The sequence below is a fragment of the Theobroma cacao genome, chromosome 2, assembly GCF_053813885.1.
Source record: "Theobroma cacao isolate CCN51 chromosome 2, ASM5381388v1, whole genome shotgun sequence".
Classification (NCBI taxonomy): domain Eukaryota; kingdom Viridiplantae; phylum Streptophyta; class Magnoliopsida; order Malvales; family Malvaceae; genus Theobroma; species Theobroma cacao.
In genome coordinates this window covers 1,743,507-1,769,471 of record NC_142640.1, presented here as the reverse complement: position 1 = coordinate 1,769,471, position 25,965 = coordinate 1,743,507, and the positions used below count along the sequence as shown (strand labels likewise).

General features: G+C 36.1%; 4 protein-coding genes across 5 annotated transcripts; all 4 read left to right on the top strand.

Moving 5' to 3' along the window:
- Positions 1–1,337: 1,337 nt before the first annotated feature.
- On the top strand, positions 1,338–5,417 carry LOC18607272 (putative E3 ubiquitin-protein ligase ARI2). Its single transcript, XM_018116189.2, has 7 exons — positions 1,338–1,877; positions 2,477–2,509; positions 2,603–2,885; positions 3,115–3,595; positions 3,993–4,541; positions 4,623–4,792; positions 4,900–5,417. Exons 1-7 carry the CDS (start codon positions 1,752–1,754, stop codon positions 5,034–5,036), a joined length of 1,779 nt encoding a protein of 592 aa, XP_017971678.1. The 5' UTR covers positions 1,338–1,751; the 3' UTR covers positions 5,037–5,417.
- Positions 5,418–11,997: 6,580 nt separating this feature from the next.
- Positions 11,998–15,531, top strand: LOC18607270 (uncharacterized). 2 transcript variants are annotated; one of them, XM_007041336.3, is made up of 11 exons: positions 11,998–12,127; positions 12,444–12,510; positions 12,598–12,684; positions 12,805–12,921; positions 13,093–13,524; positions 13,656–14,044; positions 14,126–14,225; positions 14,324–14,383; positions 14,463–14,549; positions 14,678–14,806; positions 14,926–15,531. In XM_007041336.3, exons 1-11 carry the CDS (start codon positions 12,051–12,053, stop codon positions 15,232–15,234), a joined length of 1,854 nt encoding a protein of 617 aa, XP_007041398.3. In that variant the 5' UTR covers positions 11,998–12,050; the 3' UTR covers positions 15,235–15,531. The 2 variants fall into 2 exon arrangements, with proteins under 2 accessions (XP_007041398.3, XP_007041397.3); XM_007041335.3 differs by lacking the exon at positions 11,998–12,127 and adding an exon at positions 12,134–12,338.
- A 554-nt stretch (positions 15,532–16,085) lies between these two features.
- LOC18607268 (plastid division protein PDV2-like) lies at positions 16,086–20,683 on the top strand. The gene is made up of 9 exons (XM_088803300.1): positions 16,086–16,488; positions 17,907–18,555; positions 18,661–18,671; positions 19,267–19,402; positions 19,483–19,641; positions 19,735–19,858; positions 19,966–20,080; positions 20,206–20,322; positions 20,444–20,683. Exons 1-9 carry the CDS (start codon positions 16,159–16,161, stop codon positions 20,579–20,581), a joined length of 1,779 nt encoding a protein of 592 aa, XP_088659426.1. The 5' UTR covers positions 16,086–16,158; the 3' UTR covers positions 20,582–20,683.
- A 1,102-nt stretch (positions 20,684–21,785) lies between these two features.
- HB1 (hemoglobin 1) lies at positions 21,786–22,963 on the top strand. Its single transcript, XM_007041331.3, has 4 exons — positions 21,786–21,944; positions 22,044–22,158; positions 22,409–22,525; positions 22,619–22,963. Exons 1-4 carry the CDS (start codon positions 21,832–21,834, stop codon positions 22,763–22,765), a joined length of 492 nt encoding a protein of 163 aa, XP_007041393.1. The 5' UTR covers positions 21,786–21,831; the 3' UTR covers positions 22,766–22,963.
- Positions 22,964–25,965: the final 3,002 nt, after the last annotated feature.

Genomic DNA, 25,965 nt, shown 5'->3' with positions numbered 1-25,965 from the left:
TTCCGTGCCGTTATATTTGTAAATTTAGCATTTTTAAATTGATATATTTTATTATTTTCTAAAAATAAATAATATAATAAAAATCTCAATAAAAATATTTTATTATTTTACGTCATCAATCAACATGTAACATATAAGATCTTTTGTACGTAATTAATTCAATAATTCTTTACGACAATTAATTTTTTATAATTAATTATGAGTTCTGCTTATTTACAAAATGAAAAATATTAAGTATTACCGTTACAATTAATCAAAATAGTTACTTAAAATATCATAGTAATTAAATTTATCCAAAATAAGTACTTAAAGTATTATATCAATCAAATTTAATAAAAAAATTATTTTTTTTATTTTATTCTCTTTTTATTTTTCTTATTTTGAACCAAATATTATGTAAGATTTTTTCTTTTTTCTTTTAACAAAACTTTAATTTCATAAATAGATAATAATTAAACGAGTTAAAAAAAATCTTCTTTGCTAAAAATACATTATAAACATTCTTTTATTAAACCATGTCATCAATCAATACATAACATATAATATCTCCACTCCCTAAATATAAATTTTTGTACATATAATTAATGTACAAGTCTTGTTTATTTACGGAATGTAAAAAATTAAGTATAATTGTTACAATTAATCAAAATAATTACTCAAAATATCACACCGAATAAATTTGATAAAAAAAACACTAATAATATCAAATTGAATAAATTTAATCATAATATCGTTTCAATTTTGGATTGTATTTAAAGTATTATTTTTGTACCAAAATTCTTTTATTTTTCTTTAAAAGTTATGACATGAAAATATAGATGAAAATTGAAATTAAAATTAAAGAAGGAAAAAAATTTGGCCATATAACTTACCATATTCAAAAAGAAAATAAAGATAAATGAAATTCAATATAAAAGAAAATATATTTAATATTCTCGTATTAAACTACGTCATCAATCAATATATAACATATCTAATCCCCACTTACCGGATTTAATATCTTGTGTATGTAATTAATTCCATAATTTTTCAAGATAAAAATACAATAATATCTATTTCTTTATAGAATAAAAAATATTTAGGTATTACTGTTACTGTTAATAAAAAATAATCAGTTAAATATCATACTTAAATAATTTTCTCATAATAATACTATATTAAACTTTGGATTATGTTTGAATTACTATCTTAATACTTAATTAGAAGTGTAGAAGGAAATAAATTTGGCCATATATAACTTAATCATAATCCAAAAAGCAAATAAGGCTGAATGAAACGACGGCGTTTCGTTCTTTTAGTTGGTATTTATTAGCTGCGGTGGCAAAGCATCTTCAGTGCCTCTCTTTCTTCTTCTTCCTCTCTCTCTCTCTTTCTCTCTCACACAAATATTCAAATATAAAAAAAATAGAAAAAGAAAAAGAAAATAAATTAGTAATTTTATTGGTTGTCTCTTGCAAGCTTCGTTTTCCAATAAAAAGCTTCTTCTTCTTCTTCTGCTCTTTTTCGCCGGCAAAAGGAAGAAGAAAAAGCAATTTTAGCAGGAAATAAAATCGTGTCTTTTTGGTTTTTGATCGATCGATTCAGAATTTTAACGAAATCCCATATCATGAATCATTGTTTACGATCGCTGGATAAAGTTTTTGCTTTGAAAGTTGTCGTTTTTGTTTTTGGGGTTTTGGAGATATTATAAGGAGAATAATAATATTGATTAATAAATAAATTTGGAATTGGTTTGATTGATCGATCGGTCTATGGAGGATTCCACGAGCGGCGGAGAGGAGGATTACTACTATTCGTCCGATCGAGAATCCCTCGATGGGCTCGAGAATGAGGACTCCGATTTCCAGTGGGCCCCTTCCAAGGGTCCCACTACCAAGGTCAAATTCGTTTCTCTCTCGCTTTTTCTTTTTTGGTTTTTTGGGAATTCAAATGGTTGTTTTGATTGTCATTGATTTCTTGATTCTTCGTTGTTGGTTTATTTTTCAGTGTAAAGCTGGTTTTTTTTTTTTGGTTTCTTGTGGTTGAATTAGCTGTGGATTACTGCTAGATGGTTAACAAAGGTAGGGTTTTTTTGTTGTTGTTTCCTTTTCTGGGTTTGCGGATTGTGAGCGGATAGAGTAATTTGAAGCAGCGTTGAGGTTGTGTGTGTATGGGCGGGCGTGGTAGCATTAGGTAATTCTCTAATGTCACAAGCGGAGGAGCTGATGACCTACCTGGTCGTTGAATTCGATGAATTTTTTCTACTTAATGTTCATAACCTTGATTGTGTTTTGTTTTAGTCAATGGCATTGCGTGCATTGAAACTTTTAGAAAATAGGGAATTTTAAACCTTTAATCTTAATGGGAAAACCCCTTAAAGAAGAACATTATACATTGCTTCTATGATTTCTTATCTTTCTCTTTCTTCTGGCCCCTATTTAATACTTAATTTGAAGAATGGGCATGCTTTTTTGTGACCCTTTCTGGCATTATGCAGGTTATTACAAAAGAATCACTTTTAGCTGCACAGGTAAGGATTTATTTCATTTCCTTTCTTTTTTTGTGGGTTTCTGATATGTTTTGTTTCATATGATTGAATTGATTGTTTTGGTTTTCTGGGTAGAGGGAGGATCTACGCAGAGTAATGGACATGCTATCTCTAAGGGAGCACCATGCACGGACTTTACTTATCCATTACCGATGGGATGTTGAGAAGCTGCTTGCGGTGCTTGTGGAGAAGGGAAAAGCAGACTTGTTTGCTGAAGCAGGTGTTTCTGTTGTTGAGTGTGAGGATACTGGATCGCCTTTGTTGTCTTCATCTACAGCAATGTGTGACATATGCATGGAGGAGTTACCTGGTGATACAATGACAAAAATGGCCTGTGGCCATCGCTTTTGCAATGACTGTAAGCACCCTCCTTAGTCTGATTTTTCATATTGAAGCATGTATATATAACATCACCAGTTCACCACATAGCATCAGCATGTCAACAATGCTGAGAACTCTTGAAATTGACCCTTAACAATCAACTCAGAGACACATGAATTTTGATGATGTGTGCACAAAGTTATTGAAGTTGTATCACCTTGTACATTTTAGTATTCTGAGTTGATTTTCCTTCTTCTGGTTTTTAGGTTGGACAGAGCATTTTGTCGTGAAAATAAATGAGGGTCAGAGTAGGCGCATCAGGTGCATGGCACACAAATGCAATGCTATTTGTGATGAAGCTGTTGTTAGAAGTCTAGTTGGTAAAAAGCATCCCGATCTAGCCGAGAAATTTGATCGTTTTCTTCTTGAGTCATACATCGAAGATAATAGGATGGTTAAATGGTGCCCTAGTACTCCTCATTGTGGAAATGCAATACGCGTTGAGGATGATGAATTTTGTGAGGTAGAGTGTTCTTGTGGTCTACAGTTTTGTTTCAGTTGCTTATCAGAAGCACACTCACCGTGTTCATGTATGATGTGGGAGCTTTGGACCAAGAAGTGCCGAGATGAATCAGAAACAGTCAATTGGATCACGGTTCACACAAAGCCTTGTCCAAAGTGTCACAAACCTGTGGAGAAGAATGGTGGATGCAATCTTGTGAGCTGTATCTGTGGACAAGCATTTTGGTGAGGATTTCCTTTTATGTCAATTACAATTTGCAAGGGTTTTGTTGTTGTTATCTCATTGTTGTGACTATTACTCCTCAAAAGTTGTGTGTTTGGTTCTGGCATAAATGTCCATGTCAAATAAAATTTTGAACTTGCATATGTTGCCGCATCAACAGAAGCATAAGTGATTTTTCCCCTCATTCCTTTGTTAATATATTTATTTAATATTTGTTTGGACTAATTACTGGTATTATTTGGCTTGTTCCAAATGATTTACCCACTGCTGAATATGAGTTTCTTGAGATTCTATTTTTTAAGGCTTTTCTTTCTCTGGTCACATCTCGCCCAATTTATTATGATATCTTTTGTTGACTGTGGTTTATATCATGTTTTCTCTCTTTTCCAAATGATACAGCTGGCTGTGTGGTGGCGCTACTGGGCGGGACCATACTTGGTCAAGAATTGCTGGTCACAGCTGTGGTCGCTACAAAGAAGATCGAGAGAAAAAAACTGAGCGAGCAAAGCGAGATCTCTATCGATATATGCACTATCACAACCGTTATAAAGCTCATACAGATTCCTTCAAGCTTGAGAGTAAACTCAAGGAGACTATACTGGAGAAGGTATCAATTTCAGAAGAGAGGGAATCGAGGCTTAGAGATTTCAGCTGGGTAACTAATGGACTCTATAGACTTTTCAGATCAAGGCGGGTTCTTTCATATTCATACCCTTTTGCGTTTTACATGTTTGGAGAAGAATTATTCAAGGATGAGATGACAAATGATGAAAGGGAAATAAAACAGCATCTATTTGAGGATCAGCAGCAGCAACTTGAGGCGAATGTTGAGAAACTCTCTATGTTTTTGGAAGAGCCTTTTGATCAATATACTGATGATAAAGTTATGGAGATACGAATGCAAGTAATCAATCTTTCTGTGATCATCGATACCCTTTGCAAGAAAATGTAAGTATGGGTATTATAAAATACACTACTTGATGTTTATGAGGCTTTTTAAAATTCATGTGCAGAGGCTATCACTTGCAGGTATGAATGCATTGAGAATGATTTATTGGGCTCTCTCCAATGTAATACCCATAATATAGCTCCGTACAAGTCTAAGGGCATCGAAAAAGCATCAGAACTTGCTGTATGTTGGAACAATAAAGCCAGTACAACCGCTGATACTTGTTTTCCCTCTGATTGTGGCACTAGTGGTATGCTGACTTCACTGTTAGAGATCAACACACACATGCACACGTAGTTTGATGATTATTAAAGCTCATTTATGAGGTGAAGGTTTTACTGACACATTGCAATTTAGGCAAACATGATCGACCTATTAGCCTTGGGAGTGCAGATGACAATGGTTGCCCATCCCAGAAGCGACCTAAAAAGGAGACTTATGGAGGTGCATTCTTTGATCTGAACTTGCCAGCAGAAGTTCTTGACCGGAATTGATATCTGATAGGCTTTTCTTAGATAAGTACAAGTGTACAGATCTAACTCAAGACCCTCCCCTCTTTTTGCCTAATGGGATTTGATGATTTAGGGATTGAGCACCACTCAAATGCTTTATTTTCCTTTCTTAGAATCTTTTTGCTTCCCCCCCCACTCCACATTGGTGCGCCTTTTCTATTCTAGAGATATATCCTTGAAGAGGAATTCTGGAAATTCCATGGTTCTTTATCTTTCAAGGTTGTGTGAACTGAAAATCCACATTACTGTACATAGCCTTATCTTGGGCTTTTGAACATATGTAAATTCTCATCCTCAGACTCTTGGAGTGGTGCAAAGCTCGGTCCTTTTTAAGGTAAATTTAATTGCTTATCTTTGGCTGAATCATGTTTTAGTACCTGTGGAACCTGATTCATCTTAAATTTTTTTCATCTCTGGCAGTGCTCATAACAGCAATTTGGAGAGATCAAACCATGCTCATAAAATGACGTAAAATTATGAAAAAAAAACATTAAACGAGATTCTGAACAGATTCTGCACTGATATCATTTTGTTATTAAATCAAGTTTCGAATAATAAAATTATGAAGAAAAGGCATTAAACAGGGTCTGTTCCTTTAATTTGTAATAATAAAAAAACGACGCCGTTTACGAAACCAAGATCCTACCAGCCGAATTCCGCATGCACGACCACCAAAGCGGAAACCAAATTTTCTTCTCTTTCCCGCCAGGAACGATGTCCTCTATATCCATCCCAATCTCCGACAGCCTCCACCCTCCACCCTCCGTCGATGCATCCCACGTCGGACATCCTCAAACCCCGCCAAAATGCGAAGCAGACAACACTGTTTTTACAATATTTTTATGCAAAACAGAGCCAACGAACGCAGCCAATCCTTTCGGGCCGCGTAACAAAAAGAAGAACGAGATTCTTATCAGAGCCTTTCCTTGTAATCATCAAGAACCGCTGCAGGCTACTCTTATTCTTCCCTCTCTTCGGCTTGACTCCTCTTTGGACTCTTGCAGAATTTTCTCTCTCACCCATCATAACATGGGTCGGGTTGACCCTAAACCAAAAGAAAGTAAGTTACTTTTTTCTTTTTGTCTTTGTCTTTCTTAATCCTCTGATGTAAGATGACTGTGGGTCGTTTCTCAAAATTGCGTCTTGTTTTCTGGTTGAAGCTTTTGGCCCAAGAAGAACTGGAGAATCTGGAAATTCCTTTTATGGTAACTCCTACCTTCCTGTTGAACCAATGGTGTATAAATCAGAGGCTGATGAGATCTTATATTGGTGCAATATCACTTTGCCATATTCAAGGTTTGATATCTTCACAGGGTATCAAACAATCCACCAAAGAGAACAAAGTTATAAGGTTGGAGATTTTGATAGTTTAATCTTTTTTATCTTTCTTATTCAAAGCGCTTGCTTGATTTAAACATGAGCTCTTCATGTTTAAATCTCTATTGTCTGCTGTCTCAAAATTCTCTCTTATTATCACAGAGGTAACATTTTCTGACCTGAGAGATGTGTAGCATCATCTTATAGGTTCCGATGTTCCCCTGTCTACAACTTCCAATGTCCCTCAATCTGTCAATCACCGTATTCTTCGCCAGCAAAAACTTACTTGCATCTACCATGCATGGTTTGGCTATATGATAGTACTAGGCTGAATAATTGTTGTTAGATGGTGGTCAAGACTGGGTTTAAGAGCTGGAAGTAGAGGTTGTTAATATACAGGAGCTGATCCCAGAGAAGGGAAGGTGTTCAGAATTAAATATCAGATAAAACTTACAGAACTGTTTTATCTTGCAAGCCTTATTACTGATTACTATTTGGAAAAACCTTTCACATAAATTGCAAAAGGTTTTAAATGAAAAACTGATAAGAAAATGAAGAAATTGATGATGAAGACAGGGTTTTGGATTCATTAAAGCTGCTTGGAAAATGTCATTGGATAATCTTATTGAATGCCCCAACTAATACCACAGAATATTGTTTTCTGCCGCTCTAGCAGAAGCTTCAGTTATTGTTAGAGAACACACGCCATTGATGAATCTGTTCATGTGCCTCTGGTTCAATGAAGTGGTTCATTTTACCGCGCGTGACCAACCCAGCTTCCCATTTGTGCTCAGGCGATTGAGCATACTGAAGAATATAAATTTGTTCCCTGCCTGTACTCGTAAAGAGCTTGTGAATTGTATCTATGGGCCACAAACGCAAGGCTAGATCTCAGATAAGTTGACAAGTTTTTTTGATAGCATGATTCTTTGATAGTACATAATTTTTCTTGTATACCAAATTTTGTTTGGATGGGAAGGAAGTGGGGGAGGGGGGTAGGTGTAGTTTGACCGCTTTGTTTCTAATTGCATCATCTATCTGCTTTGCCTATATGCTTATGGTGCAGCCATTACTTAAAAAATACCCAAAAGGAAATAAAGAAACTGAAACTTTACCAAGTGGCCCCCGATTCTCTTCCTTTTCTTTTACATACCTTGAAAAACTAAAGATGCATGTGTGTATATATAACATCAAGCATTCAGGGAGCAAGGTCCAAGGATAGTACTTAATTTGAATACCACTAGTGGATGTCTTGTTGTACATCCATTGGTGAAAGGTAAAGTATATCCAACTAATGAAATCAAGCACTTGGCTATTGGCAAATTGTTTGATAGCTGTTAGGTTGCATACTCTTTTTTAGTCAATTGTAGCATTACAATAGTTTCTCTTTCTTAAAGGTTGGGACATCTAACTTGTGAATAAGATTCCATCTCCTGGACCCAGGAGAGAAAGTAGTCAAGTTGTAGCAGAATGGAAGAGAGCTAACTAGTTCACCTTTTTCGTTCTGCTTGAATCTTGCTTACCAATAATAGACATCATTAAAGCAAAGACACAGATTAATAATGTGCATCAGCCATATGATTATGCAAATCTTAGTAAGTAGTTCCTTTTCTATCTGATTATCATATACTTATTATCTTGCCGCTCTGAAGTTGTTATAATCCAATGGATTGTGCCGAAGGTAATTGGTCGAAGGTTTGTTTTGCAGAACTCTATAGCTTTCAAGTTCTTAATAGAAGAGGCTCATGTAATTAGTCATAACACTCTCATAAGATGAAACAATAGGATAATGAGGTGAATCAATATAAGTTTCTTGCAGATCATTTGGAAACCTTAACTCGTCTTGCATAACTTTCTTCTGGTTCCAAAACAATAGTAATTCTTTATATGCATGTTGGACTCGATTTGGATCAATAGAAGAACTAAAGCAGGTTTGGCAGTAGCTAATTAAGTCCATGCCAATGAAATCCCCAGGCACACAAACTTAGGGTTCTTGTTTTTGGCCACACACAGACTTTTAAACTTCACTTGCTTCTAAATTTCATGATAAATGTATAAGAGTATGAAGTCCATGAATTTTTAAACATGGAGAAGATGATTTCTTGTCTCAATCTAATAGACAAGAGCATATGAAGAAGAGCTCAGAAACTAGCAGATACTTTTTGCTCCTATCATTAGCATTGACTAAGCTGCTCAGTTTAGCCTTTGGAAAGTTCAAAGTAACACTTTTTTTCATGTGTCTCTTCTTGGGTTTCTACTCAGACTCTCTCCCCAAGATTGTAAGGTACTCATCAGTTTTTTCCTTTTCTTTGCAAATCTCAGTGTTCAAGATTCGATTCTGCTTCCTTGAAAGAAACTTTGCTTGCTTTGGGGTTTTGACTCTTGAAAAATCATGTTTTATAAATGTTATGAGGTTCATTTCATACATTTCTGACAATTAAAGTGCAGGATTATCGCATTGCCAAGGTGTAGAATATACTTCTGATCCTTGAGAGAAGAAATTGCATACATTTTTTAGAGTTACTACTTGACCTTCCAATGAATTGCTTATTTAGAGCACATGGAACCTTAGACAAATTGTATATATATAATCCTGGACCCCTGAAGACATGGGGCATCTTCTAATCCACCATTTTTCAACCATTGCTATATATATATATATATGTATGTATGTATATATATTTGCACTAAATCAAATGTCTTTGAAGTTTGTAGAATTTTTGTTCGCTTTGCATAAAACAACACAATAAATGAGCTCGAGTTTGTCTTTTTTAATTCAACTACAAGCATGTCTGTCAGCTTCCATGGATAACTGATGCTTGACTTGCTCAAGAACGAGGTTGTTTTCCTGTTTCTTTCCATGTTTTACCCTGTTTTTATCTGAGTTGTTAGATGGCATCTCTGCTGATGAACCAAGTCCATGGATTCTTCCAGGTTGACTCTTCGGGTTGAACCAAATCAGAAACTTCTTTTCATACATCAACATATTTAGATTAAATTATAAAACACGGTCCAACTTTCTTACAGACATTAGTACATGCATGTCCTATAGTTTAATCTTAACAGTTAAAGTTATCAGGATTTATATTTAAAACGCTTTATATATAACTATTATATACTTACGTTGCATCATCTATAAACTCATGAAATTAAACCCATCGATTATGGACCGTTAACAACAGTATAACATCTTTTGACAACGAAGTGATATGAATTAAAAGTGATTATGGATATGACAAATGATGTACTGAAGTAAACTGTATATATGTCATTATAAACTTCATAGCAATATTATGTGGTAATTAATGCATTGAAAGTTTCAATTATCTATGTTGAAATATTTTCTCCATTGGTAGCACCATATCCCATGAAAAGAAAAGGCAAGAAACTTTTTTCTGAGGGAAAGAATCGAGAAAAGTGGAGTCTTTCATGGTTGTATATATTCTAATGTTTTCCCCTTAAAGGGATTAGACAAAGGAATGCCCACCAAAGCAGTCATTTCATATCAAAAACATCCTTCGTTTTTACTCTTTGACCCCCCAACTTTCAGCCCTTTTGAGGGCTTGCTTTCCTTTCCTTTGCTTTTTGCTTATTTTAATGGCACGATGCACCAACCATTATCTCTCAGTAGCAAAGCTAGCTACCATCAACACGTACATGTTATAGGATATGACGCAGACATGATTGGAAAAAATAAAAATAGAAAGTAAAGGGATTTTTAATATAAAAGTTAGCTCAGTCAAGAAATCATTTGCATGCCTTCATGCACTTATTATTTCCTACATTTTGCACGCACAAAGCATGCAAAGCTAACAAAAGCAGGGTTCAAAATGAATGATCTAGCTAGTTCAAATTCAAGAGAGAGAGCAAGTGCTAGTCCTAATCCAACAGTGGTAAGTTTAGCAGGTATATGTATGTGTTCCTTCTGCTTATTAGTTGTTGCAGGAATCCTGGGTTCAATTGAATCTGATGATGACATTAAGGGACTACTGATGTTTGCAATCTCCCTGTTTAGACTTCTCTCATCTCTTTAATTTCTTTCTTTCTGACTGTAGAAATGTTAATTAAGTATGTGATTAATTAACATTGAAGAGTGAGATTAGAAAATAGTAGAATTTGACGTATCGGGTGCTAAACTTTGATATGGTAATACTGTCTCAAGAAAGTTGAGGAATTGTATTTTGCATATTGAAACTCTAATGTCTCAATTAAGTAAGTGACAATCTAACATATTTTTCGGAAAGTAAATCAGTTTGCAAAAATTGATGTTCAATGTCAACAAGATATGCTGCGAGTGATATGGTTTTTAGAATTAATTAAATTAATAATATTTAATAATAATGACACTTTGCAATTGTCCGCATGATATGTGCATTTGCAAATAATTAAATAATAAATTTTATTTATTTATTTTAATTTATTTTTTAATCACAAAAATATACGTCACTAATAAACAAAAAAGTAATATCTATTAAAAAATAAATAGTTAAATATACAATTATGTATGTTTGAATCAAAAGTCATATTTGTTGGAAACAGATAGTTGTGCTTGTTAGGAACAGTAGTCACCTATGCTTTTTTCTACATGTAAAAGTAGAAAATCATATGGAAGCCTAAGTAATCTTGTCATTTACCAATAATACTCAATAGATTGATTTCGTTAATGTAAAACATAATTAATTATTATGCTTCATTATATCTTTTAAGGTTTATAATCTGTAACATTTTACTACACCATCAGTGAAAACAAATAAAATTTTAAAGATAATGATATTATTACACGTTTTGAAGCAATTTCAACATTTTTCCAATTCTATGTTCTAACATTCGGTGGAAAATTATTTAATTGTTATATGAATGTAGTTGATGATTTTAATTGAACCAAACTAAAATGGGTCCCAAGTTCCATTTTTATTCTTGTATTCCTGCTTGAATTAATGGTGGTGAGATGGCACAAAGAAAATGAAGTGTACATACAGTTCAAACCGCATGCAAACCAATGCACTATTCCTATATATACACTAGTCATCACCTCATTGTTTCTTGTCCCTTCTGGTCCTTTTTGAATGCCCTGAGTTTAACTTTTTGAGCATTCGTCCTCAATCAAAAGCCACAAAGGCACAACAAAAACTGATTTACTCCTTTTAATGCAATGCAAAAAAAAAAAAAAGCCCACCATTCCAAAAAGCTAGCTTCAAAGGTGGTATAGCTTTCTAAGACAACGGACTAGTCAAAGAAATGGACACCCTTTTAGGCATTGTATACAGCTCATATGTAGCTCTTCCACCTATGCACGTTTAACCTAGCACTGTTCTTGATTAGTAGTAGTTTTTCGTATGTTAAGGGAACAATTATTCTTTGATATACCTTCTCTGGTTAATTTGAATTATTAGCTAGAATCAATTTGGACCTTGAGTTTCAAGTTTAATCTGTTTCAGCTTTTCAAAAAACTTTCTGTGTGAGTAGTCTCATTCTATCAGAGTGTTTTCTTGTGTACCTTGTGTAAGCAGATTTTTATAGTATATTCTGTTGCAATTAATGCGGGCTTTGGATGTTTCCTTCTGGATATTTTTTTTATTGGGTTAAGACTTTGTCAATACCTGATGTGCATTTAATGCTGTTTCAGTGAATTTTCTGCCTAGGCGAAAGCCACTTGAGGGGTACCCAATAAACCATACCATGCCTAAAGTAAGTTGGCGGGGTTCCTATCTGAAGCCTTTTGAATTCTTGGAGGCTAGACACAAGCGTTCCAACAGGTAGCTTTGATGTTTTCTTCTTCTACTTAGTCTGGTTTTGTTCCATTTTCCCTTCTTTGTAGTTCGAGTGAAGTCTTGCTTGAACTGGGAAAACATATCGCATGCTTTGTGCCGGCAAATCCCCCTTAACCATATCCGCACGCAACACTCTAAACTGGGTTTGGTTGGGAATGAGAATCTGAGCTCTGTCTAACATCTGAAAAGCTCGAAAGTAGGTTCTGCTTGCACAGAAAATAGGAGAGTTCTTGAAAGGCTTTCTTATTGAGATGAAAAAGGTGCAAAGATCAGCTGATTACATTGTTTTTTGTGTTGACAGTGATCCACTTCAGAAAAAAGTCAAGAAGAACAAGCTAAACACAATCTTAGAAGCTTGCAATCACCCTGTAAGAATCCCATATCGTTTCTTTTCTCTTTGGTGTTCTTGTTTCTTGTATGTCCTAGTTGTTTGATTGTTTGGTTTTGTTCTACAGAAGGAAATGGGACAGACAAAGGGCCGTGCTGAAGCAAAGAAGAGCCAAACTTCAAACACCGAAGTTCAAAACTCGTTGAAGCAAGAGGTAACATTCCCAACTTTTTCCAACTATAGTCACCTTGGTGGGATATTCGCAAAGCTTATCCAGGTTTGGGATATGCATACAAAGATCAGATACAACAGAAACATATTCATTTTTCTGCAGATTCTACACCTTCAGGAACGATTGCTGGACCAGTTTGTGGTTCGGCGTGCATTGGAGAAGGCATTAAGTCATAGGCCTTTTACCCATGACGTAGCAGTTGAAAATTTAATCCCCAAGGTAAACTTTTTTATTTTTCTGGGGTATGATTGAAGACAGCATATTCACTGATTTTCAAGCTAGCTACATTTCCCTTGTGTTGTTGTCCCTGTGCAATTCATTTCCATGTTTTTGCAGAGTAAGAGTTTGTTAGCTGATTGATAATTTGGTACTTTATCTATGTAATTCCAGGCTGCCATGGAAGTTATCAAGGAGATTGCAGTTTTAGAACTGGAAGTTGCCTATTTGGAAAAGTATCTTCTCTCATTGTACCGTAAAAACTTTGATAAAAGATTCTCGTCTTTAACGACCGTAGGTGAAGTTTTGAGACGAACCTCAGTGGCACATAAAGAAATGTTTCCAGAAGTTCAGGCACATTACATCATGTCAGACAAAGAAAATCTAGCTACTCAATCTAGTGATCTGGAGACCTCTCGGAATTCAATTGGCAATCCTCCAAAGGAATGCAGTGATATTTGGGGTGCAGAGAAGCTGTTAGATTCTAGCATTCATCGGAGCCACTCCTCACTCTCTCAACGATCAGCGTTTTCAGTTACTTCTCCACAGAAAACTGTGGCTAAAGCTGTAGACTTGTACCATTCTCTGCCTTTGTCCATGTTGGAGGTAAATTGAATCAATGTCAATTACTCATTTCCATTGTACATGCCATTAGACAGCTAAAATATATTGCAAATGAAAGTTAACAAGACCCTCTGATATATGATTTCTGATTCTTTGTTCCTTTCCATTTCCAGCAAGCGCAGATCGGTACTTCAGATGGATTCAGCTTGGCAGAGCATCTCGGGAGCAGTATTTCCCATCATGTTCCCGAAACACCAAACTGGCTTTCTGAGGAGATGATCAAGACCATTTCAGCCATATATTGTGAACTTGCAGACCCTCCTTTGATTAATCATGGTTACTTGTCTTCTCCTGTTTCAAATTCATCTTCACAAGGTCAGGGTGATATGTGGAGTCCACAGTGTGGAAAATTTTCATCTTTCAACTCACATTTTGACAGCCCTTTCGGCATTGGGGAATCCAAGGAATTCAGTGGACCTTACTGCTCTATGGTGAAGGTTCAATGGATTTGTAGGGATAGTAAGAAGTTACAGGATATTGAACATAAGCTGCAATATTATAGGTGAGCCTTCTATACCAATCCCATGTACATTTGATGTCTCTTTGACAATAAACTGAATCACAAAATCTACTGTCTTAAAAGGTCACTTGTTTGTCGGCTGGAAGAAGTTGATGTTAGAAGGATGAAACATGAAGAGAAGCTAGCTTTCTGGATTAATGTACACAATGCTCTGGTGATGCATGTAATGTTTCCACATATCAATCTTCATTATATTTAATCTTCGTTACACCTTGTTCCAGTAAGACCCTTGAGCAAATGCAACCTGCTATGTTCTTACAGGCATTTTTGGTTTATGGCATTCCGAAAAACAATCTGAAGAGATTGTCCTTGTTACTCAAGGTGAGCAGAGTTTTTCTGGTTAATTTAACAAAAGATCATGGAATGGATGTTTTCATTGACAAGCCTATGGATGATCCAGGCTGCATATAACGTTGGGGGCCAGACCATAAGCATAGACACAATACAGAGTTCTATTCTAGGATGTCGGTTGCCTCGTCCAGGACAGGTACCACCCATTCCCAGAAATTCTTATCAACTATCCCAGCTTAATTGTTTTAGTTTATGATGCTAGGATAGTTCAGTTACTCATTTGTCTTGGCACTGATAAAACTAACATCTTACATCTGCTTGCAGTGGCTACGGTTTTTGTTTCCTTCAAAGACCAAATTTAAGGTTGTAGATGCTCGAAGAGCTTATGCAATTGAGTCCCCAGAACCTCTTCTACATTTTGCACTTTGTTCAGGAAGTTATTCCGATCCTGCGGTACACTCTTGCCCTTTAATAAACTCCTCCCTGAGATCATATGTCATGGCTGTAGGGTGTTACAGAAGTTAAATTTTCAATTTTTATCACCATAGTCACTGACTTTGATGACTCTCTAGGTCCGTATATACACGCCCAAGAAAGTGTTCCAGGAACTGGAAGTTGCAAAAGAAGAATACATCCAGTCAAATTTGAGTGTCAACAAAGAACAGAAAATTCTGTTGCCAAAGGTTATGGAGTATTTTGCAAGAGATTCTGATGTTTGCTCAGCTGGTCTGCTGCAGATGGTTGAGCAATTCATGCCTGATTCCCTGAGGAAGAACCTTCAGCAGTCCTGCAACAGGAAAAATGGGAAAAGCATTGAGTGGATCTCCCACAACTTTGCCTTCCGATATCTGTTTTCAAAAGAAATTAGCGTAGTCATATGATCTCTAGCCCCTTTTAAATGCCTGAGATACTGCTGCTTTGCAGGTTTCGAATGACAGATAAATCATAGCTGTCAACTTCAATAGAAAGCCTGTGGCTTCAGTCTTCGACTCTTGATCCTGTTTGATCACTAATATCTCCATTGACAAGGTTGTGATTTGGCTGTCATTCCTAATTGTCTTTGAGTTATTCATCATGTGCAAGCAACTAAATGACAGAATCAAGAGACGGGAGGGAATCCCTGTATGAATTTTGTGTATAATATTATATTATAACTGAAATTGTCTTGTTAATTTTTATCAGTACAATCTTTGATCTTAGTTCACATTCACACTAAGCTATTTCTTAATCACTATAACTAAAGCATAGTAATGTTTATTAAAATTTAACCTAAATATGCGATTGCTAGTAACTGAAATTTCTCTTAAAAAAAGAAAAAAAGAAACAGAAAATGACTACTTCCATTATTGCACATGCAACGCCACGTGAACCATAGGTACCCGGAGCCCACATAATCTTGTTTTGCCAAAAAAATGGGGGTTAGGGTTTGGTCTTTCCATTGCTATTGAGGCTTTGGGTTTGATCAGCTCATTTTTCTTGGCCTTATTAAACTCCAAAAGAAAAAACCCAAACTCCAACCCCATCCATTTGCTGGCCGAAAGGTCACCAGAATCGATTGTACTGTATGCATCAGAGCCCAAAGGCCTTTTTGGCACTTCTTGCTGTGTCTCTCTCTCTCTCTCTCTCTCTGTCCCCCTTTCCCAACCCCCCTTTTGGCCATAACGAACAAATCCCACGTCCATCGCCCTTTTTCTTTTTCATTTAAGATATTGAAATAGTTTGTAATTTTGACTTGTGGACAATAAAATAAACAAATAAATAGGAAAAAAGAAAAAGGGGGGAGAGAGAGAGAGGGAGGGAAAGAAATGGAAGAAGAGGGAGTAGGGTTAGTATTAGCAAGAGCTACGGAACTGAGATTGAAAATCAGCAGTTGCATCCAAAAGGCCACCGCCAGCAAGCCTGTTTCTCCAAAACAACAAAGCCCACAAAAAGAAGAAGAGGAGCAAACGGATAAAAAAGGTAACTTTAATGGAGACGAAAACCCTAATTCTCATCAAAGACTCAATGAAGCAGTTGAAGAAGAAGGAGAAGAAGAGGAGGAAAAAGAAGAAGAAGAAGAAGATGGAGAAACTGAGAGGCTCTTGAACATTCGAGATGCCCTTGAATCCCTTGAAGCCCAGCTCGTTGCTCTACAGGTTTCTCTCCTCAAAAATCTGAAATTTTTCCCTCCCCATTTTGTTAGATATTAGTAGTAGTTTTGTTTTTGTTACAAACCTTGAAAGACCCTGAATTTGTTTCATTGTTTTAACATTGTTATTGACATTTATGCCTGAAAGTATGTGAAAGTAAAAGGAAATTACTCATGGAATCCCAATTTTAAGTTCTAATATAAATAACAAATTTTTGGGGTAAAGCTGGGCCTTTTTGTTTTTTCTCAATACATTAGCTATAATGAGAAATGGTTAATGGTGATCGTTTGAGATGCATTTCTTTTTTCTGACTGAATTAAGTGCATTTTGGAGTATGGTTTGGATTGCATTTTGTTGGGATCAGAGATTAATCGTTGTTTCTTTTGTATTTATGTTTCTCCCTATTCCTAGATTTAGTACCAATGGTCCAGTTTTTTGTTTAATTAAGTGTACTTTTTAGATTCTCATTAGAAGCAATTTGAAAAGGAAGGAAGATGTTTGTCTTTTTTCTTTGTGGCTTTAGATTGCTTAGATATAGTAAAACTAAACAAATAGCTTCAGAGTTCATCAAATTTTTTGTTTTTGAATAACAGTTCGTCAATATGAGTTTCTATATCTGAATGAATTGAATCATTTCCAGCTTATACAACTTTCCCCAATTGTATTCTTTTGATAGTGGTGGCTTGCTTGTTCTGTGACTAATTTCACAGACTAGTACTTACCATTTGAACAACACCATCAGCATTGCTATAGACATCGCTTTTTTGGTAACTTTAAGAAAAGCTCTGGAGACTAGGTTAGGAAAATTGGAGGTAGTTTATGAGTACTCAGCATTGCAAAAAGCTGTTATAGTTATATGATTATACTGCATTTACTACCTGCCTTTGCTTTTGGCATTTTTTTATGAGACTGCATTTATGTAAAAAAAATGGTTTTATGGACATTATTTCAGTGCTTGAAATTTAGAAATTAGAAAGAATTTGTAAAGCAGTTCTCCTATTAATTAGTTTACATAGGGTTAGGTGTGAAGAGAAGTATGGAAACTCTCATTTAAGATTAAGGTCATTCTGTTTTAGTGTGGCTACATGACCATTTGGTCATTTTCAAGAATCAGGACGTTTAGGCTTTAACCATATAGACATTTTCTTTTGCTTGTTTTTCTGAAACGGGGGCAGAGTAACTCATTTTCTATACGATGTTACTTGAGGAAGAGTTTAACTTCCAAGAATTTGAAGCATTGGTAAGTCTTTTCCTTTTCCCACTAGACTCAGTGGATGCTATGCGAACTAATTGAACTGTATTCATTATGTCTTTGCATGCATGAAAATGGTATACCAACAAAATAGATGTTTTTGTTGATAAGATATTTCTTCAAAATTAACAAAAGTCGGGATCCTTATAATTTGAATGGTTCAACTTATCAGAATCTGCAACATCAGCAACGGTATGAAAAGGAAGTTGCCCTTGCTGAGATTGATTGTAGCCGGACAATGCTCTTGGAGAAGCTCAAAGAATATCAAGGGAAGGACTTGGAAGTGATTCTCGAGGCTTCTGCTTTTGTTAGTGAAACAGTGGAGAACAACAATGATCTCCTCCTTCCTCCATATCCAAGTCGCCCCCCACAATCATTGGTTTTGGATAATGGTTATTTGTCACACTTACAGTCAACATACAAGTCTTTGACAAATGGGGTTTCCATTGGTGACCCAACAAATGAAGCAAAGAAGAACCTTAACAGAAATGAGGAGAACAGAAAGCAAGACGATTCTAAAAACTCAAGGAAAGGGTTGGGCTGCTTCATAAGTTCAGCAGTGAAGACAGTGCTTCCCCTGGTTGGTGTAATATACATATTAAGCTTGTCCAATTTTGTGCCAAACCTTGGGAAAGGTACTCCTCTCAAGTTCTTGGGCATGCTTCAGCAACGTGCAACTGAAGAGAAGAATTCCACTGTTCAATGTCCACCTGGGAAAGTCCTGGTGATGGAGGATGGGGAAGCTAGATGCATGGTGAAAGAGAGGATTGAAGTACCATTTGAATCAATTGTTGCAAAGCCAGATGTAAACTATGGGTGCGGTTAATTTGATATTACTCCCCGTTGTGTGTATAACTGTACTTTTATTGCTATCAGGTGTAATGAAGCTTACTTCAGCGGCTGTTGGTTTTTGTGATTTTTCCTAGTTCTAAATGAGGTTGGTTTATGCTCTTGTGAAATGGGATAAAGATGGGATGTAAAAATGCGAGAAATCTTCAATTGAGAATTACAATGTATATATGCTTTTATGATCAAGGCTCGATATTGCTAAATGGCATGACATCTTTCATCTTGTGACGTTCTATTTCAATTATTAAAATGCGTATGGCGTCTCTTTGAAGAATCGATCAATGTCATTCATTTCATCATTCTATTTATTTTATTTATCAAAGCATTTGATGTGATATTGAAGTCGATTTCATTTATTAAATTGTTTAACATGATATCGCATTTAGAAGCAAAAAACATTTTGCAGGATGAGACCTCCCCTGAATGTAGCCGCTACAGTCGGATTGTCAATTTGTCTTGGTATTTAACCACTCCGCCTTAAGACGTCCACGACGTGAAAAAGTTCACTGTTTCAGGACCTGCATGATGCAACGAATAAAAATACTACCACTATAATAAAACGAAGTAAACAATGTTGTCGGCTCTTCCTGGCAATGAAAGGTTAGTCTTTTTGTCCAATTGTAAGCCAAAGTTTGTGTTCCCCTCTTTCGTGAGAGCAAAGACAGGAAACCACCGGGTAATAGCTACATGCCTATATTGTCTTAACTCTTGCTGCTCTATACTGTCCAAACTCCAAGCATCTTCTTCAATTCTTAGAGATGAATCCCATGACAATCACCACTTCAGCTTCGAAAGCTACTACCATTCGTTTCTCTGATGGTTAGTATCCTTCCTCTCCTATCGTTCGCTACATTCAGTTTGTTTACTGTTTCTCTAATTATCACTATTTACCCCTGCAGCTGGCATCAGCATGCGCGATGGAAGGTGTATCCCCAACATCTGTTTGACTGCAAACTATGGGTCAAAACTCATGCATCATCACTACCTGGAGTTGTCATGGGTCAAGAGAAATGGATCATGGCCGGATCTTGTTTGTAAAACTCCAAAATCAATCAGAAGTAATTTTCTCTCTCTTACTTTTTTTTTTCATTCCACTTGTTTGGCAAAGGATATAATTTGGTCTTCACATGTTAATTTTTGTATATGATAAGGTGTGAAAAGAGATGGAGGATTCAAAGTGAGGGCATTTACTGAAGAACAAGAAGCTTTGGTTGTCAAATCATGGAATTCGATGAAGAAAAATGCTGGTGAACTTGGTCTTAAATTCTTCTTGAGGTTAATTATCTACATGGTTCACTTTCCCTTCATTAGAATATACTATATTTAGTATGTGTGATGGAACAGACTAATTTCAAGTGATTATTGAATGAAAATATTTTCAGGATTTTTGAGATTGCCCCTTCTGCTAAGAAGCTGTTCAAATTTTTGAGGGATTCAGATATCCCTCTGGAGCAAAACCCAAAACTAAAACCCCATGCCATGACTGTCTTTGTTATGGTCAGTTGATTCTTTTTTTCTTATCTTTTACTGTCTCCTTTTCCTCATCTGTTATGTTTGTAGCTGCCCAAGTTGTATAGTGAACGGAACTATTCTCTAGAAGATTTATCTGTACTGCTTTGCAGACCTGTGAATCAGCTGTCCAACTTCGAAAGGCAGGCAAAGTTACAGTGAGAGAATCCAATCTGAAAGATTTAGGTGCCACCCATTTCAAGTATGGTGTTGTTGATGAACATTTTGAGGTAAGACTAGTGCAGTTAGGCTGCAAAATGCATTGATCCTGCTCAGCGTATACCGCGAAAAAGTTTTAGAAGTGAATTTGCTCATTTAGCAGGGACAATGTATTCTCTCTGTATTATGTAGGTCACAAAATTTGCATTGTTGGAGACAATTAAGGAAGCAGTACCAGAAATGTGGTCAACAGAAATGAAGAATGCTTGGGGAGAAGCCTATGATCAGCTGGCTGCTGCTATTAAAAATGAAATGAATCCTCCTCCTTAAGTTCCTTGTATAGAAGAGATTCCTTGAGAGATGTTTAGTTTGGAAATGTCTTGTACTCTGGTCCTTTGAATTCAAATAAAATTTTGTATGTTATTGTTCTAATTCCCATCTTTCTCCAAATAGAGTACCTTGATTAACTGTAGGTCCTGTAACTTCTTATGTTGCAGACAAATCTGCAATATTGCCAACTACCTCAAAATTTACACATCGCAGTTTTCAGGCTGATTTGTAGCTAGCCCAACTTTTCTGACTTGATTTCTGGTTTGCTCTTCTAGGAAAGAAGACAAATTGTTTAGAAACATTAACTTCCAAGTCATTAGTCCTTTCGTACTTGATGCTCTTTATGTCTGAACATTGTTTAGAAACTGTTCTTTATGTCTCAAATAAAGCGGCTGCATTGCGTTTGAACATTTACCTCAATGATTGGTGCATGTTCAAACGGTAGGGTAAATCCTTGTCCCCAAAATAAAGAACAGAGCGGCTGCATTCTGTTCCAAGGACTGATCTGACCGAACCATATATGGTCACTGGAACACTAAAGCTCAAAGAGAACAATTTCAAAACCCCTGCCAGTTTCTGTTTCTTCAAACTGTCAGAAGACCATTACATATTCTTGCTGTCCATTCTAGTAATCACGCAGTTTCCTTTGTCTCTCTGCTGTAAGATGACCTATGTTGTTCTATTGGGAAATGATGCTTTGCATTGGCAGGTCCAAATTTGCAATTTTCAAGCCGCCTACACAACTATTTTAAGATTTGCAGTCAAAAGAAGAATTTGATTCATGCCACTAATTAAAAGAAAGGGTCATGGCCTCATGGGATTCTTACATATGGTCAACCAAATCTCGAATAAATTTTCTGTAATAAAGAAAGATAATGATCCTGTTGAAACCATTATCTTTTTCACGAGAGGTCGACCCCATTACAAACAAAGACTGCACATTTGTCAAATTTTTTATATATTTGTATAGAAAAGAGATTCAAGTTTAAGACTCTGATCACACCAGTCAAGCCCATCATTTGCGTCACTCAAGCTCGAAATTCAAATAACCAAAACAATGTTCTCTAAGCCATGGCAAGCCCCTGGTTTTGAGACATGTCGTAGCTGGTGATATCTTATGGTGACCTGCAAAAATGGCTCTCCAATGCCTCGAAGAGTTAATCTTATCCCCGGGAGCATTTGGTATATAAACATTGTGCAAGATTGCCATTAGCACCATAGTACAATTCAAATTCGAGAATCGAAGAGCAATGACTACATATGAAGGTAAAGTTTTCACTGAAGAGCAAGAAGCTCTGGTGGTCAAGTCATGGAGTGTAATGAAGAAGAATGCAGCAGAATTGGGTCTTAAATTCTTCTTGAAGTACGCTGTTCTTGTTATTCTCTGTGTTTTCCTCCTTTTTTTTTTTTTTTTTGCCCTTGTTTTGGATTAAAGTAAAATTGATTTGTCTTGAATGGGCAGGATCTTCGAGATTGCACCCTCAGCCCAGAAGTTGTTCTCATTCTTGAGAGACTCAAATGTCCCTCTGGACCAAAACCCAAAACTCAAGCCCCATGCCATGTCTGTCTTTGTTATGGTAAGATATTTGCATTGGATCCCGAGGCCTATGTCTAGAAGTCTAAACTCTAGATATAACTAGAAACTTGAAAATCCATCAACCTATCTAAAGATTGTAGGCGCAGTTCCATTCAATACTTTCTTTTTTGAAAGTTAAAGAGGAATTTCATTAAATGAGGAGGGAAGAAGATATTTTCCCTCTTCCCAAAGACCAGTTCCATTCAATACTCAATTTCCACTGATGGGTTCTTCACAAATTGGTCTTGCAGACATGTGAATCTGCAGTTCAACTCCGCAAAGCAGGCAAAGTCACGGTGAGAGAGTCAAGTTTGAAGAAACTAGGGGCTGTCCACTTCAAATATGGAGTAGTTGATGAACATTTTGAGGTATGCTTTTCATGTGATCAAAGACTATATATTCAAATTATTAGAATTTGTTGCAGAAATTTTTTCTCTGACATCTTAGCAAATGTCTTGCAGGTCACAAAATTTGCTCTTTTGGAAACCATAAAGGAAGCAGTCCCGGAAATGTATACAGCAGAAATGAAAAATGCATGGGGTGAAGCTTATGATCGTTTGGTTGCTGCTATCAAGATGGAAATGAAGGCCTGCTCTCAAGCTTCTTGATTTGGAAAATTCCTACTTTGGCAAAGACTGAAGTATTAATAATGTAAAATAGCATACCATTTGTAGCTATTGCTCACTTCTGTCATTTCATATGTGTTTGCCTCTGTAGTTTTTTTTGCCATATGTATCTTGATAAATGAATGCTAGTACTGTGATTGATTTTCATTTTGATATAAATTACAGTGGATATTTTCAATCTGTCCTATTGTTTCCCTCCCTGTTCATTCATGACAGCAATACTTCAACCTGCAAAAAGATTGATTAAATAAATTGCAGAGAAATATTCAGTTAATCATTAAGAGTTCTGACAAAAGGAACCAGACTTGTTTTGAGCCAAAATATTGAAAAAGGAATCACAAGATAGTTCCTTCTTGGCTCCTGCTTGAAGACACACATCAAATATTGTGAGCCCTGGCCAAGAATGGAGTGGTTCTTCCATTGTACTGTCTGCCACTCCTGGCTTCTTTTCCAGATGTTTGTCTTCCTATTGATCTTATCCCTTCTGAATTATCCTTCTCACTTTCAATTGATCCATATGACATAAAATGTCACATGCAACACATTGCAATTAAGTTGAGTCCAAATATAATATATATGATGCAGCTGTTACTGAATCTAAAGAAGATTTGTATCAGATACTTTTCTGCATATAATATTCATGTAAAGTGGTGTTCATCAAAAGCAACTATCAGTTCAAAAATAACATATTAGTATTTATAATAATTGAATAAAAGCATTGGGTGGAATTTGCCCTTGAATAGATCACATGCACTGCACTAGATATCCTTTGCCTTTTAAAAAACAGAAAAGAATGATCAGAAATAAAAATACAAGAGCATGCAAAGGATATGCAGCACATTTGCTTCTGCAAGATAAGGCTAGCTATATATATATATATTTAATGTAATCTTCCCTCTCAATTCCAAAGATTTAATAACCCTTTTTGAGTGTTGTCATGAATTTGGCTACCATTCCAGGAATGAATACAATTATTTCTAAATCTGGACTCGAGCAACCCTTAAATGTTGCCTGCTTACAGACTTGTGAGCAAAGTTTTAGGATTTAGAAGACAACTTTTGAGTTGCCAGATGACCTCCCAGGGGAAGTGATTCCCATGATGTTGAATCCAATGGGAGCTTTACAACATCGTTGAGTTCCAGCAATAAATCTTGCACCATTTTTATCCGAGAAATGCAAAATTTTCTGTGCAGAGTAAACCTTGTCCAAATGAGCTAGAGCTGTACTGGCCTTAATGGCAAGTGAGCCTAGCTCTTGAAGAGAAAGTGGTGCTTGAGATTTAGACCGTGGCATGAGAAAATAAATTTGATCCAGTTGGAGTTCTTCATCGTCAGGAACGTGTGGCAGGCGTGAGTTTACATACATCAGCTCCGAGTTGCAAAGGAAACAGTTTGGATTCTGGGAGAGAACAAGGCTGGCCTTGATGGGTTGCCTGAATTCTTGAATCCTTCCACCCGGGTAAATGATTTTGGTTGTGGGTGGCGGCCAGCTGAGGTTGCCACCCATTTTCACGTACTGAGAAGATGCACAAATACCCATATTCCCCCGTCTAGAAAGAAAGACAGATAGCCTGGAAGATAGAGATATGAAAAGAGAGTTGAAGCAGGCTGGGTGGAGGAGGAAGGATTATGGCATTGAGCTTTATATAGACAGAGAAAAGCAAAAAGCAAAGGATGCTAACAAGACCAAGATTGACTAGCCAGCAGTCTCTTACATCTCTTTTTACAATTAAAAGTGTATTTATTTTAAATATAAACTTTCTAAACATGAAATAATTATGGGATTTGTGGCTGCTAAGCAAAGCTAGAATCACTAGAGAGCAAAGATCTTAAATGCTTTGATTATTTTTAATTATACCATTGCTTTTCTAACTAGTTAACTGTCAAATCCCAATGACTTTCTCTTTCTAGGGGGGGTGTCTTGCATATTTGCCGAGAGGATCAGCCAGAAACACATAGATTTGAAGGACTGAAACCTAAACCATTTCAACTCTGTCAAATTTGCTGGCTCCAAATGCTTTAAATTCTTCTTAACATGTGATATTCCTTTTCAATCCAATGAGTTTAAGGTAAAGCTTTTTCCACTATGTCATGGAAATTTCGATCCAATTTCAAATATGAAATGGTGAGATGAGTACAATATCTTCGAACACGTTGCTCATTCCTTTACTATAGGAATGACTGATGAAAATGGTTTCCCACAAGGAAGCTTCGAGGTCACTACAGGGAAAAAGATAAAAAGACATATATATCAGATAGATTGAGAGCATATGCAAATTTTGATTTTTTCCCTGCCTTTTTCCTTCTTTCTGTGGTGCTTGGATTGCAGCAGTTTCATCTTTCACATTTCCTTTCGGGACCCATTATTGATCGATCTGTCTCAATTATTTCACTCTTTCTCTTTCTCTTTAGCCTCTATGTCATCTTAAAGCCAATTTCCTATCCTATGTTTGTTAAATTGCTTTCTCTCCTTTTCCTTTTTGGCATGTTATATGACTTGTTTGCTCTCAAACAAAACGCGAGGCACGTTTTCTGCCTAAATCAACAACCAAAATGGTTAAAGACGATTACAATCAATTTAACTTTTACAAAAGCACTGGCCCTTTGAACGAATATAACTAGAAAGAGCATCCTTGTAATTATAATTATTCAAGAAGTAGTATCGACCTTGGATTCAAGTCAAAGATTGCATGAAGGTCATAGCGACCTGGTGGAAATGTAATCTAGTCAGGCCAATGTTTTGTATAAAAATGGGTTCTCCTCCATGCATGTCGACTGCTTTTTCATTGATTGGGTCGCAAAGATTGTCTCCTCCTTTTCTATTTGGACTAATCTCAATCAGTTAATCGGGGAATTTAGAGTTATAAAGCAATTTTCCACTTTAAATTCAATTTCTTCTTATTGCTTGTAATACCCTTTAACTCTCTCTTATTCGAATTAATTAATTAAACATGTAAGAATTCTATTTTGAAGTATTAAAGCAGGGAAAGCCGGCCGTGGGTTAATCGGAAAAGAATACTGACAAGAGAATGAGCATAGAAGTAAAAGCCATTGGTGACGAAAGTCTAAGAGAGTGGCCATGTCTTTGTGTTTAGAGATATATACAATCATGACAATATTGATTTATCACTCAAAACAAATTCCTGACTAGGATCTTGACGGTGGGCAATTTCCTGCGAAAGC

What these genes read in the sequence shown, in the direction of transcription:
- LOC18607272 (XM_018116189.2), top strand. Translation starts at nt 1,752, where the DNA reads ATGGAGGATTCCACGAGCGGCGGAGAGGAGGATTACTACTATTCGTCC. An exon ending in CCATCGCTTTTGCAATGACT is followed by an intron (nt 2,886 to 3,114) that starts GTAAGCACCCTC and finishes TCTGGTTTTTAG; the next exon opens with GTTGGACAGAGCATTTTGTC. An exon ending in ATCTGTGGACAAGCATTTTG is followed by an intron (nt 3,596 to 3,992) that starts GTGAGGATTTCC and finishes CAAATGATACAG; the next exon opens with CTGGCTGTGTGGTGGCGCTA.
- HB1 (XM_007041331.3), top strand. Translation starts at nt 21,832, where the DNA reads ATGACTACATATGAAGGTAAAGTTTTCACTGAAGAGCAAGAAGCTCTG. An exon ending in GGTCTTAAATTCTTCTTGAA is followed by an intron (nt 21,945 to 22,043) that starts GTACGCTGTTCT and finishes TTGAATGGGCAG; the next exon opens with GATCTTCGAGATTGCACCCT. An exon ending in CCATGTCTGTCTTTGTTATG is followed by an intron (nt 22,159 to 22,408) that starts GTAAGATATTTG and finishes TTGGTCTTGCAG; the next exon opens with ACATGTGAATCTGCAGTTCA.
- LOC18607270 (XM_007041336.3), top strand. Translation starts at nt 12,051, where the DNA reads ATGCCTAAAGTAAGTTGGCGGGGTTCCTATCTGAAGCCTTTTGAATTC. An exon ending in ACAATGCTCTGGTGATGCAT is followed by an intron (nt 14,226 to 14,323) that starts GTAATGTTTCCA and finishes ATGTTCTTACAG; the next exon opens with GCATTTTTGGTTTATGGCAT. An exon ending in GGTTGCCTCGTCCAGGACAG is followed by an intron (nt 14,550 to 14,677) that starts GTACCACCCATT and finishes ATCTGCTTGCAG; the next exon opens with TGGCTACGGTTTTTGTTTCC.
- LOC18607268 (XM_088803300.1), top strand. Translation starts at nt 16,159, where the DNA reads ATGGAAGAAGAGGGAGTAGGGTTAGTATTAGCAAGAGCTACGGAACTG. An exon ending in GGTCTTAAATTCTTCTTGAG is followed by an intron (nt 19,859 to 19,965) that starts GTTAATTATCTA and finishes AAATATTTTCAG; the next exon opens with GATTTTTGAGATTGCCCCTT. An exon ending in CCATGACTGTCTTTGTTATG is followed by an intron (nt 20,081 to 20,205) that starts GTCAGTTGATTC and finishes ACTGCTTTGCAG; the next exon opens with ACCTGTGAATCAGCTGTCCA.